The sequence below is a fragment of the Dipteris shenzhenensis genome, chromosome 8, assembly GCF_047967505.1.
Source record: "Dipteris shenzhenensis isolate YYH24624 ecotype China chromosome 8, Dip_SZ_1.0, whole genome shotgun sequence".
NCBI lineage: Eukaryota > Viridiplantae > Streptophyta > Polypodiopsida > Gleicheniales > Dipteridaceae > Dipteris > Dipteris shenzhenensis.
The window spans coordinates 58,172,659-58,187,222 of NC_141603.1; the positions used below are offsets into that span (position 1 = coordinate 58,172,659).

A 14,564-nucleotide genomic window follows, 5' to 3' on the forward strand; every position below is an offset into this window, starting at 1 on the left:
GCATTCAATTATTTTTATCTAAGATTTTCCCAGATTTTGTATCCCAAAGTCCCTTCCATGTGCTACACATGGAAGTATAAACAGAATATACTGAAAGTTTTGAAATGTGAATGTAACGTTTATTGTACGTGGATTCAAAAGACCACTTTTATGTTTTAAACCAAGTAGCATGGATATGTATGCAGTACTTGCAAGTAGAGAGAGAGAGAGAGAGAGAGAGAGAGAGGAATAGCAATTAGGTGGTTGCAAAAAAAAACTCGCCTAAAAGCTGGATCTTTGCCCATCCCCATTAATGCCTCATTTGATGCGATGCAGAAGATTGAACCCACACCCCCAAAAGCGTAAGTCAAAGCATTAACACTTGTCTTGTAATTGATCCACAAAAGTGGCTTTGAGTGGCTTGTGGAGTGTCTTTGGCATTTTCGTAAATTTCATTACTAGATGCTGATATTGTTAAAACTCCATTAAAATTCACAAGATTGAAGTAGACACACTAAAGAAGCTGCACTTAAAGTTTCTAGCCAAAATGTTATTCCATTTGAAAATGGCGAATCTTACAATTCAAGCTAAAATAGAAAGTATGTGGGAAGAATGTTTAGAGAATGTTTGGATTTTGAGGAGGGGAACTTTTACCTTGAAACTAAAAGTTCACATGAAGGGTAGTCTAATCAGCTTAGAGGACAATCTAGGGCGAATCTCACACATTGGGGGACATGTTTGGGAGGGAGTGGCATTAGAGTGCATTCCCCCGGTGTACATCAGGGTGTTTACACACTATGGACACCCAACATGTAATAAATGCATTTGGATCGTGGGCGGGATGTACGGGCAATCTTGCTTGTCCATGAGCCTTGGGCGTGCCCAAGGGCAGGCTGGGGGACATGGTAGAGAGATGGTCAGAATTTAGAAAATGCTTCTTGTTCCCATGCAAGGCTTTTTGACAGCCTTTGTTTTAGCCACGACTAGTTTGTGACAATCGATGGATGCTAAAGACAACTCTGGAAGAACTCAAAACCATAAACTCATTCGTAGAAAATACAAGAGATGCTACTTTTCAGCCGAACGACTACTTTCATCCTGCCAACCTGAAAAGTAGACGCTGCTGATCAGGGTGGAGTTTTCAAACATTAGCACTTTTTAGACAACGTTTGCGAAAACCTAGATTTGCTAAAGATAGTCATCGACCTTCTTTAGCCAAGAGATTCATGGCACCACCATCTAGGGTTTGTACCCTACCCCCTCTATTTCGCTGCATTTTTGTTCCTTTTGCGTCATTTATACACACACACACACACACACACGATCTTGTAGGGAGCTGCAACATTGTTTTATATTGAAGTGATTGCTTGTAGGGCCCTGACTTGTGATTTCAGCAATGATTTGTTGCCTTGTTTTGGATTAGAGAACATCGTCATCTCAACTTTTGTAAGGAACCTGCGACATCCGAACTTTTGTAAGGAACCCTGTGTGCTCACGCAATCAGATGCGTTGTCAAACTTTTCTTTGCAGCTGAAGAATGATGTGTCTGGTGCTTGCGACTATTGTTTTGCGTAGCCTTTGGGAGGTTGGATATTTGTACTGGCCACACATACCTTTCTTCTGTTTGGAATTTTTACCAAGCATTACTCTGAATTAATCAAGAATGGTGTATTTTTGTTGTATATTTGTTGCTGGATGGGTGCTAGATGCTTACAGTGTTGTTGCAGGTTGGACGTGCCTTATCTTGCGAACTCCACCAGAAATCTTGTTGTAGTTCTCTATCTGTTCAAAAACGTGGAGGTATTTCCTTGCTTCTTCTTCTACGATTCTTAGATGATTGGTTTTTGACTCCATTGACAATATGTACAGGCCGTTTATCTACAAAGCAGCAAGATCATTCTATTGTATCTGTAAACTTTCCAAATAACATGATTCAGTTCATGGGATCTTCATGGTCCCGAAAGTAAAACCTTGCTTTAGTTTGGGGCTTTTAGAACTAGTATGCTTGATAGAGCTTGACAGCTTGATATTCAAATGCTCAAGGGATTGAATGGCTATGTTATTATGGGTCCTTCCTGTTTGTTAGCACTTGTATTTTCATGGATATCATTGCAAAGTTGGCCTGTATCTAAAAAGTACCGTTATACAGAAGATTGATCAAACTCTACAAGGCACATTGTGTAAAATGTTTGTTTGTGGCTAGAAAGTGAAATGTTTTGCTAGTACCGTGCCTTGCAAAACGTTTTGTGGCTAGAAAGCAAGAGAAGCACAGTTTGAAACCTTTGTTCAAATGGTTCTTCTTGGATGAGAAAACTATGTGTAGTCATGGTATGTGACTGAACAAGAGTGTAGTTGTTCATTTCATCCCACTATGACGCATATCTAACTAGATCTAGGCACGCATGTGTGTTTAGAAAGAATAGAGAATTGCATGAAGGAAGTTATCAATACTTATACATGCATATTATTCTCATATTAGTGAATTGAAAAAGGTCCATTGGAAGAAATTTCCATGTAAATGTTAAAGGTATTGCTTTATTATTCATTTCATCCTAGTTCAAGATTAGAATTCTAACATAGTAAATGTTGGTAAGTTTGTGTATATGGGGCATGATGATTAGATTATGGATCATACCTTTGACGAGGTTGGCGTGATGGAAGAGTGGTAAGAGGTGGAAGCATGTACAATCAACAATGAGAGGTTGAAGCATGTGGACCATGCAATGTATCTCTTGTATCTCCAACCTATTCAAGATGCATTTTATGACCTCATTTTGTCAACATCCACTCCCTTGATTTCACCTATGTTCATGTTTCATCCTCACTTGTTTTACCTCTCTCCATGTGTCTCTCAATTCTTGCCCATGATCACGTTCTAACATGGAGGTACAATAGAATTTCCCTCTTGTTCATCATCTGCCTCTTGAACTCTTTCTACAAGCTCATTTGGAGATTCGTGGGCATTCTTTGATCGTGTTATCAACGATAAAGGTTGATTGCACCTCACCCCGTCATAATTGCAATGTGAGCCTTTTGGGTCCTAAAAATTTTGGGGGAAAAAAAAACGATTTTCGCTACATCTGGGAAATTGACACATTGATACTCATTTTGACGTTTTCCTTCAATTGAGCTATATCTTGGAAGCAAGTTGAGAAATCCTCTCCCGTGGAATGAGAGAGAGGAGGGGGTAGAAGGAATTCTTATATAGTTTTTTCCAATTTGAATTTCCCACCCTCTTCCTCTTCCTCCTCCTCTACCCTCATCGCTCCACCTCTCCTCCTCCCCCACCTCCATCTCATGCTTCCTCCACCTCCTACTCCTCCACATCGTCCACCTCCATCTCATGCTTTCCTCCACCTCTTTCTCGTTCTCCACATCCTCCACCTCCCACATTTAGTCTTTCTTGATCGCTCCACCAAATTTTTAGAACATATATATAGATTTTTGCTTTTTCAACCAATTAGAGGTCAATAACTTAAGGACTTTCAAAATACATTTCCATATTTACATTTTCTTTGTTTAATACCAAAATTTGAGGTTTAGGGTTTAGATCCTTAACTATTGTTGTTATTTCAATACTAAAATTAGGGTCAATAAATTAGGTTTTTTCATAGCATTTTACCGAATCTATACTTTTTCTTAGTTTGATACTAAGATTTGAGGGTTTATGGTTTAGGGTATTGACCATCAACCATTGTTGTAAATTCAAGCCATTAACAAAGTCGATATCAAAGAAAATAAAATCTTGTTTTTCATTTGGAAATCCTTTTTTATTTCACTCGAAAAGGGAGTTTAGAAAAGGCAGTTGGAAAAGTTAAGGGCTATGTTCATAGTACACATTGTATGCATGAGTCGTCATAATAGCAGTAGTAGCAGCATGGGCCTTGGACCGTTTCAGGCGGTGGTGAGGACAATTACGCCAATAAAGACCTTCGTCACCACAATGATTATAGGTGCCTTTGACAAGATTGGATTCCTTGGAGTCAGGGGAGGGAAACGAGGATTCTTTGGTGTTGGGGGCTCCCTTGGGGCGAGGTTTGGTTTTTTGGGCAGCCAACGATTCAAAGGCCCCAGTAGATGGTTTGAGAAACGGTTCTTCCTGATCTAGGATCATTGGAATCCCAAGTGATGGTGATGAGACATCCTGAAGTGATGAGGGAAGAGTAGAACATAGAGAAACGGGAGTCCGAGATTACCTGATTGATAAGGGTGATGGCCATGTCTTCGGAAGAGATCTCTTTCCCTGCGTGGAGGATATCTTGTTGGAAATTCTGCATTTTGATGATGTGTTCGCGTATGGATGGAGAGGTAGTAGGATCCAGGCGACGAAGTTGGACTTCTAGGGAGATACGCTTCATCAGGGTGACACAGAGATACATCGCATCCAAGAACTCCCAGATAGCACGGGTAGAACTAATCTGCTTGATGTGGTTCATGACGGGGGGCTGACAGTTGAGGAAAATCAAAGAGTAGACCTTGGCATTGAGCTTGTCCCACATAAGGGCTATCATCCTCAGGAATAATTCGTGCCATCAAGTTGGTGAAATTCTGGGAAGGTGGGAAGAGTGGGTGAAACCGGAGTGTGTGTTCGGTTTACAAGAGTATTTTATCCGTAGTAGTCAAATCCTATCTCACTTTCTCACAAATAAAATTCAACCAACAACTTACTCCATAATATCCACAGATTGCATTGAAAACTTAAAAACACAGGTGAGGCTAGATTGCCCCTGCTCAACAAAACACATCACACTAGATTGGCCCCACAATTCCTGTTGGCGCCCCTTTCGGTATTTCTTTTTATTTAATTGGGCAGTTCAATACACAGAACACTACCCGCAGGTAAATTCCAATAACCTCGGATCCAGCCTAGATTCGGAAACAAACTTGTTGCGCGAACTGGGCCCTGTGGGTGCCAAAACTAGTGCAATCAATCAGTCCTCATCATAGGACAGGCCAAGCATAGCCAATACAGCATCCAAGAACCAATTTCCTTGGTTAACAACATGAACCAATCCCAGCACAGGAACAATCCACCTCAACCAGAGGGACAAATCCACAACAGAATCCAATCTGTATCCATGAAATAGCATGCATATACACAATCCACACTGCTAGACCAGCAGCTATGATCACAAACCAGCCCGGCTACCTCTAGAAGTGAACTCAAAATCAATTCTGTAGCCCACAGATGAAATCACCTATTCCAGAGTGCTCCTAGACTGAGAAAATCAGCGTAAATTTGAAGTCGCCCTGCTGAAATCTGCCCAGAAACTCTGCAAGGTGATGTGCCCAGCTGCTTTTTACTGCTACCTGCTCTCCCAGATGCGAAATACAGCAGCACACTGCCCTAGCAACTTGCCCTGCACTCAGAACTGCCTGGGTGTTGACAAATATGCGAAACTCTGCCTGGAAGTGATGAAACACAACAAACAGGGTGCGAATTTCAGCAAAATCACTGTGTGGCAGCCACCAGTAGATGCAATCGAACCTCCCTCAGCCTGTAATCAGCAGCAAACTGGCGTGGAGCAGCCCGGAGAAGCTTTGGGAATGAAATCGCACCTCCTTCCTGCTGAAAACTGACAAAAATCTGCATACTGGCTGGCTGAAAAGCGTGGGCACCTATCTGTAGCACGAGCTCTTCTATTTTGGGTTCCTGACTGCCAATAAATAGCATTTTTAATTCATAGAGAGCAAGTGACATTAAACCACTCTTTTGTGTCACATATTAAATGCTTGGGCCTAGTCCTTGACCCCCAATTAATTGCACTAGCACATGGCACCCTGCACATTTAATTTTCATGCACTTGTTGATGGAATTTCACCACCAAATTTAATTTCCCTATATTAAATGTGATCCTGCTCAGTATTATCACGTCCTTGTGACATACCCCCCTCTTGAAACAGCAAACCACTGGTTGCTGCCTCAAAAGTTCAAAAGAAAAGGAAAATAAACAAAAAGAAAAAGAAACATAAATATTAAACATGTGTATGGCAAAAAACACACCATACTGAATCATATTTATTTAACCAGTTCATGGAAGAACCATGAAGAAACCTGTGTATGGCCAATAACTCACCATACTATAACACATCATGGAAAAAAAAACCATGAATAAACCTGTGTATGGCCTAATACTTACCATACTGTATGGCCTAATACTCACCATACCATACCATACAGACTGAGTAATGGGTAAGGCTGTAGCTCCATCCCCATATCAGAATGTAGAACTCAAGTGGAGCGACCACTCGACATGTGTCAAGAGATCTTATAGGTAGAAGTACTGTCAGCTCAGTATCCCGGATCAAAACCAATCTCATGACTAAAACCTGTGGAAATTGCTTGAACCCAGGGGTATGGAAGAACCCCCCTCTTAAGCATCCAATACTGCTTATGACAGTTTCTCCGCTGAACTGGAACTAGCCTGTGAAGTAGGCTGAAGGTTAAAAGCCTCAAGGTAGAGTTGCAACACCTGTGGAGAGTCTGCCAGCTCTTCCTCTTCCATCCATTGCGCATCAAGAGCTGAATAGTTCTTGAATTTTACCATGTAGCGCCTTTCCACTCTACCTTTAACCTTCCTTTCATGATGTGAAATTATCTGTTCAGGAACAAGGACTTCCTCCTGTTCCTTAACCTCTGGTTGCTCTACATCCTGAAGTTCTTCTGGTACCTCACCATAAAAATGCTTAAGCAAGCTCACATGAAAAGCATTGTGAATAGTCCATGTGGGAACTAGTTTTAACCTGTTAGCAATGCCATTGATCTTTTCCTGTACCTGAAAGGGCCCATAATATCTCATATTCAGCTTGGTATACAAGCGGACCTTGCCCTTTTTCGTACACAGCCTTGCCTTATTAAAACGTAGCAATACCTAGTCTCCTTCCTTAAAGACCAATCCCCGTCTGCGCTGATCAGCTGCTTTCTTTTGCTTTACTTGGCTGCGTTGGAGTGCATACTTAATCTTTTCATATGCTGTTTTCAGATCTTCTACGAAGTGATCAGCCTCAAAAATCTTCTCCTTTGTATGCAAGATTGGTGGTACTTTCTTACCACCTCCTACTATTTCAAAAGGAGCTTTACCTGTAGAAGAGTGTACGGTATTATTGTATGCATACTCCACCAAAGGAAGAAACTTTTCCCATTGTGCCTTATGCTCAGACACATAACATTTCAGCAAATCCAACACTGTGGAATTTACTTGTTCTGACTGCCTGCCTGTTTGTGGATGGTAGGTGGAAGAAAACATCAGTGTTGTACCCAAGTTTTCAAATAGACCCTTCCAGAATAGGCTGGTCATACGAGGGTCTCTGTCACTGACAATAGACTCAGGCATCCCATGGTACTTAAATATATGTTGCAGGAACATTCGTGCCATATGATCTGCTGTAATTTTCTTGTGCACAGGAATAAAGTGTGCCTGCTTACTGAATCTACAGATTATAGTCCATATCCCATCATGCCCTATGGGAGTTCGTGGCAGATTAAACACAAAATCCATGGCTATACTCTGCCAAGGTCTAGGCAAAGGCGGAAGCAACCCTACTGGTTTTTGCCTATCATACTTGGTTTTCTGGCATATCAGACATGTTCTACCGCCTTTACTGTCGAATCAATGCCTCTATGGCCTGCATATGGAGGTGCATGACTCTCGGTCAAAACCTTTTGTCTCAACTATCGAGTAACACATAACCTGTCACGCATCATAAGAAATCCTTGTTTCAAGGTATAGTGCTCATGCTTGTGTCCCTCAATGAGCTGATCATAAATCCTTTCAAAAGCATCATCAGTGGCATACTGATCCTTCACAGCATCCAACGCACTATGATAAGCAATAGAGACAGCATTTACCTGTGGCTTCTTAGACATAGCCTCTGTCTGAGGCTTCCTGGATAAAGCATCAGCCACTACATTTTTCTTTCCTGGCACAGCCACTGTCTGAAAGTGGAACATAGAAAGAAAATTTGCCCATCTCTGAGTGAGAAAATACCTGAGAGATTGATGATCTGTCTGCACGTAGAAATCAGCACCAAGCAAATAGTGTTTCCACACTGTCAAGGCATGAATCACTGATAAGAGCTCTTGCTCATGCACATTCATAGAAATTTCAGCGTTCTGGAGCAATCTGCTCTCAAAGGCAACAACCTTGCCATCTTGCATCAAGACAGCACCAATGTTGTGGCCACTGGCATCACATTGGAGCACAAAAGGCTTCCTCAAATCTGGAAGAATTATTACCAGGTTAGAACACAACTGTTTCTTCAATTCTGCGAAGGCTGCAATTTCTTTTGGTCCCCACTGAAAAGGTACTAACTTTTTCTGTAAGACATGCAAAGGCGAAGCAATCTCTGCAAAGTTACGGATAAACCGTCTGTAATATGAGCAAAGACCCAAGAAGCTTCGTACTTTATGCAAATTCTTCAGGTGTGGCCAGCTTTTGATGGCTTTCAACTTAGCCGGATCCATTCGCACACCATCTTTAGAAATGATGTGATCAAGGAAATGAATTTCCTCCATGAAGAACTCTCTTTTTTCCGTTAACTATCAGCTTGTGTTTTTTCAGCTCGGCAAATACAATGGCCAAATGAGCTTCATGCTCTCTCCTATTCCTTGAATGCACAATGATGTCATCAAAGAATGTTCCAACTGTTATGCTCTAGCCGAGATAGCATAACCTCGGAAAGATCGGTGGGCATTTTCTTTAGATCAGATCTGATTTCACAAATGGCGAAGGCTTCTTCCCACTTGTGTAACCAAACCTCGATCACATCAGAACTGCGCTCGGTCATCCGACCAGCGTACTTCTCTGGTCTATAGTTAGCAATATTAGGCACCTTGACCCTCGCACGCTCTGATGAATGTATACTGGGCTCTGGCTCTACTAGAGCTTTGCCCTTATCAATTCTAGATGGTCTAGCTGACAAGGCTTGCACCATCTCCCTAATCTCATTCTGACCAGTGTTCACCTGAAGCTGCTGGTTCATAATCTGCTGTAAAGCATCTTCTAATACCGAAACCCTACCGACCAAAGTAGGTGTTGTGTGATGTGACATTTGTTGTGTAGACCGTGCTCTAGACTCACTAGGATTCACCCTGGAATCTTGTCCTTCTGCCTCCATAGTTTCAACAGGGAAAATAGTTTTTTTTTTTTTCAGATTTCCCTTTTGTTATGCAGGAAATTAAATGACAGCCTTTGTTGTAGAAAATAAATTGACAGCAGCTCAAAATTTGTATAGTGGAGAAAAAAATGCTTCCTGGAAGCACCATGCAGACTGAATATGCGCGCTTCGCTTTGAGACAAGCTCGAAGGAAAATTTGTGTGCCTCTCGCTTCCTTGTTTTCCCTGTGTTACAAATCTGTCACGTCAACATCGTTCACTGCCAACTGCGCTCAGAATTAACTGGTAGACATATGGCCTGCAACGGCGTCTTCGTTCTGACCCTTCCAATTCGTCACGTCAACTATGATACGTAGGTCTTCGCCCCATCTTGGGTAGCCTCAGTACTAGTCGATGCATCATCAATCGACTCTACCGATGCTATACACAGATATAGAAACTCTTTCGGAGTCCTTCGAATTTCCATGGCTGAAATCAGTGGTCCTCGAGGTAAATCCTTTTCACCTCGCAAAACATCATCTTGAACTGGTAAATATGCTTCTTCCAATCAATGGCTGGATTTTTTCGAAAATGCCAAGCCATGCCTAGGGCTATATCTGCGTGAGCAAGTCTGGTCAATTCAAAGTCCAGCTTCTCAACATAGTCCTGAATTCGAAGTTCCAACTGGGTAACCCTTTGGTCCCATACTTCAGTTGAACTTCCGTCCGCCATCCTAACCGTATAAGCATAGTCAGACGGACTAGTTTTCAACTTGAGCCTCTTAATAAGCTTTGAGTTGATTACATTGTGTGTTGACGCTGAGCCAAACAACACAATCACATCATGACTGGCTACTTGCCCTTTCATTTTAATCAACTCGGGCTCATCGAAACCGTATACCCCGTTGCTGCGGGCTTGGAAAGGATGTTATCAGGCGCACCGCTTACTAACTTAGTAACAGACACACTTAATAACACAGGTACTAACCTCTGAGAAGGTCCCGCCAATTGCATCTGCATATGTTCCACATTGGACTCTCTTGCATTTCCACGTCGCATTCAGATATTATCATATTAGTCGTGCGACAGTCTTTATTCAGTGGACAATCTTTCCACTGATGCCGCTGAAGGCAGCCGAAGCACAATCTTTCTTTTCTAGCTTTCTCTTTTTGTTCAGGGGTCAACGACGACTTTGACCAAGCCCGGGCTGCCATTGGAGTTATTTTCCTTTTCACCCGAACGGTGGTACTTGTTTTTGCTGGTTCCTCAACCGGCTTCACCTGCTTGGTTTGGCCACTTGGCTGCGAGACACTTGTCTTTGAAATCCATTTCCTCTGAAATCCCCCTTTCCTCGGGTACTCATACTGAGTCCTTGCCTGCACAAATCCACCAGATCTGCCTCTGGCATCCTCATAGTTCAGGGCTATATCGGAAAGTTTATAGTACATTTTATTGACGATATTCTGATATTCAGTAAAAGTATTACTGAGCATCGTGAACACTTAAGAGTAGTGTTCAGTACTTTGAGGAAAGCGAGTCTTTATGTAAATAAAAAGAAAACTATACTGTGTATGGTTAGGCTTGAATATTTAGGGTTCATAATTACTCCACAGGGGGTAGAAATGGATCCGAAGAAAGTGGCTGCGATACTAACTTGGCCAATCCCTCAGAGTCTGACCGCGTTGCGATCATTCTTGGGATTTGTCCAGTTTTATAGAAGGCATATCAAAGGATATTCCGGAATAGTATGGCCATTGATTGATCTGACCTCAGATAAAGTACCTTTTATTTGGGGACAGAATTAATAAGAAAGTTTTAACACCATAAAACAAGCTGTGGTCACAGGACCGGTGTTAAAAATAGTTGATCCCCAGAAACCATTGTTCCTAGAAAACGATGCAAGTGGCATTGCGGTAGGAGCAGTCCTCCTTCAAGAGGGAAGGCCAGTAGCCTTTGAAAGCAAGAAGCTTTCTCCCTCTCAAAGGAATTGGCCAACTCATGAATTGGAGTTGTATGCTGTTATCCATGCTCTGAAAACATGGAGGGATTATTTGTATGGTTTAGAGTTTTATGTGGATGTGGATCATGATACTCTGAAACATTTCTGTAAACAGCCTGACTTGAGGGGCCGCCGAGCTAGGTGGGCAGAGCTCATGCAGGAGTTTAATTTAACGATTCGGTACCGAAGAGGAAAAGATAATAAGGTGGCTGATGTGTTGTCTCGCATTATGCACAACCTGAGTTTCACGGTATTAGAGAGTGCTCTAATGACCGAGATCAGAGAAACTCAAAAAGTGGACAAGTTTGTCTAGAGCTTGTGGCCTAAGGCTCATGTGTTAAAACCCGGGGAAAATGAAAAGGATGACCTGGCATCCAGAAAAGGCCAAACTTATGCAAGATATACCATAAGGGATGGTATGCTAGTTAGAAATGGCAAGGTTGTAGTACCTAGTCAGAATGATCTCAGGCAGAGAGTCATTCGACAGTGCCATGATAGCCCATGTGCGGGACACCCAGGAGTCGAGAAGACATATGTCTCGTGAAGCGAGATTTCTTTTGGCCAAAGATGAAAAAGCATATTCATGAATATGTGACACGGTGTTTCTCGTGTCAGGTAAGCAAGGCCGAACGAGTAAAGCCACTCGGACTTTTACAGCCCTTGGAAGTACCACTAAGTAAGTGGGAGAGCATTTCCATGGATTTTATTGTAGGGCTACCTACGACACAAGGAGGGTATGATTCTATCCTTGTGGTGGTTGATCGTCTAACCAAGATGGCTCACTTCATTCCGACTAGAGAGTTTGTTAATGCCCCGCAAGTGGCGGATTTGTTTATTAGACATATATTTTGTCTGCATGGATTGCCTAGATCCTTAGTGTCAGACAGAGATGTCAGATTTACCGGTCATTTTTGGACAGCGGTATTTGAGACACTAAGGACTGAGTTGGGAATGAGTAGTGGGGATCATCCTGAGACGGATGGTCAGACGGAGAGAGTTAACCAGACTTTAGAGGATATACTGAGAGCATATGTGTCATTGAGGCAACATACGTGGGACAAGTGGTTGCCATTGTTGGAGTTTGCCTACAATGATAGAAAACATTCATCTACCGGGTTCAGTCCATTTGAGCTGAACTATGGTTATAGACCAACCAATCCAACTATAGTTGGAGTACCTCAGAAAGTGCCTAGTGCCGCGAACTTTGTGGTTCAGATGCGGGAGATGCTAGCACTTGCGAGAGCTAATATCCGCCAGGCTATGGATAGAGCCAAGGTGTATGCGGATGAGAATCGGTCTATAAGAGTATTAAGGAAGGAGAAAAAGTTCTTCTCAGAGTTCCTTCGCACTTGAAGTCATTGACTTCAGGAGAGTGTGCTAAGTTATCACCTCGATACTGTGGGCCGTTGTTAATTCTGAAAAGAATAGGCAAGGTAGTCTATAAATTAGAATTGCCACCGGGGTGTAAGGTACACCTAGTGTTTCATGTTTCTCGTTTAAAGAAATTTTTGCATATTGGTGACTCACTAATCGAAGGTGTGGTTTTGTTTCAGGAGATAGAGGATAATGCAAGACGCAAACCAACAAGAATCCTGGACCAAGGAACAATGCAAATACGAAATCGGAAGATACCCACGGTGTTGGTTGCATGGCATGGTCAGCCTCTATCGGAAGCTACCTGGGAATCCGTATACCAGTTACGGAGAGTGTTCCCAGATTTCATAATCGAGGACGCTGATGCTTGAAGAGGGAAGGAATGCTATGCTCTAGCCGAGATAGCATGACCTCGGAAAGATCGGTGGGCATTTTCTCTTAGATGACCAACTTTTGTAATAATTAATGTGTGTAAATGAAATGGTCAAGAGAAGTAACTGCCAAGGTCCTAGGTGAGGGTGAAATGGCATTGACTAGGTGGTTCTGAGTGCTAAGGCCTAGGTGCACCTAAATGTGCAATAATGCCAAGGGGCAAAAGGTTTAAATTTGCCCCAAGAGAGGGGTAAATGGTGCACCAAGTGAAAAGGCTAAAATGATGACATGTGGCAAGGGGAACCATCTAGGGAGATGAGGGTCTCGTGGATATGCATGAGGAAGACTAAAAAAAGAAGTATTTATTGAAAAATGCGATCCACGAGAGTATGGCTGGGTGGAACAATTGAGATGCCATGGCCCGTGATCTGAGTGAGAGTTAGAACATAGATTGTGTCACCAACAAACTTGTGATGCTCCCTAAAAATCCTGTCCATCATCCGATTGAACGTGGTAGGAGCATTAGTCAGACCAAACGACAACCAAAAAATTCATACAATCCAAAAGTGGTTCTGAACGCCGTCTTATGTACATCCTCTGTCTGTATTCGTATCTGATGATACCCACTCTTCAAGTCAATGCGACTGAAGATGGTCGATCCCTCAAGACGGTCTAGTACGTCATCAATCCATGGAATCAGGAATCGATTCGTAATGACTGGGCTGAATGAGTCCTTTCTCAAATAATTCTTTTAAGTGGCTCATGATTTCCTCTTGTTGTGCTAAACTAACACGCTATGGAGGCCTATTTGGAGGGGAACTGCCTGGGATGATGTCTATGGCATGATCCTCAGGCCGTTCAGGCGGTAATGTGTCTGGCAAAGACTCAGAAAAACAGTCTGGTAATGTGCAGACTGCTCTTTTTCAAGTGCGGTGAGTTGTACTACTCTCAACATCATGCATTTTGTCCTTAACAAAAATCAAGTACGCTGAAATATGATTTTTCATTATTGAACGAATAGTCGAAGCTGATACAACAGGAATAGACTCAGCTTTGGATGAGACTTTCAGCGTCTTGGTTTTACCCCTATGGGTAATAGTAATGGTTTTAGCAAAAGTGTCTATCACCGCTTTGTGGTCATAATGCCACGGTACTCCCAAAAGAACATCACAATTAGGTAGAGACATGATATAAAACTCTTTTGTGTTCTCAAAATCTTGAATGTGAATTCGCAGCTTGCCAATAATTGGAGTGACCGGTGTGGAAAGCTCAGGGTTAGCCATATTGGCCTCACAAATAGGGCCCATCTTCTCTGGTTTGATACCAAGCTTGGCTGCCAGCTCAGGAGAAATAAAATTAGCCTTGGCTCCATCGTCAAAGAAGAACAAACAATGCTCCTCTCTGACCTTACCCCATGCTCCGCATAGTTCAGTCCTCTTTTCATCCTTGGCATCTCCAATTATATCGCGTACTAGCCCTGCACTGGGTCTAGTCTTCTTGCCTGCAGCATCATCTCTTTTGTCCCCTTTTCCAGCATCAATTCCCTTGCTGGCTGAAATGTCAGCCCTCTTCCTGTTAGAACAATCATAAAATTTATGCCCTTCTTCCTTGCATAAATAACAGGTACCTTCCTTGAAGAGCTGTTTTCTTTCCTTCTCCTTGGCTTTAGCTTGGCCAACATCTCTCCTCTTTGCTGCACCAAATCTGCCCGGTCTATTAAAACTCTTAAAACCACCACCACTAGAT

The 14,564-nt window shown here is 42.4% G+C and overlaps 1 protein-coding gene across 7 annotated transcripts in view; it reads left to right on the forward strand.

The window, feature by feature from the left end:
• The first annotated feature begins 938 nt into the window (after positions 1 to 938).
• Positions 939 to 14,564, forward strand: part of LOC147899744 (uncharacterized) — a 33,161-nt gene continuing 19,535 nt past the window's right edge. Inside the window, exons 1-3 of one of the 7 annotated variants that reach the window (XM_087377815.1) lie at positions 939 to 1,223; positions 1,403 to 1,564; positions 1,707 to 1,779. In XM_087377815.1, coding sequence (XP_087233941.1) covers positions 1,517 to 1,564; positions 1,707 to 1,779 — 121 coding nt within the window. In that variant the 5' untranslated portion in view covers positions 939 to 1,223; positions 1,403 to 1,516. Of the gene's footprint in view, positions 1,224 to 1,270; positions 1,576 to 1,706; positions 1,780 to 14,564 lie in introns of those variants that run through there. The other 6 variants (XM_087377814.1, XM_087377812.1, XM_087377816.1 and 3 more) reach the window with 6 other exon arrangements.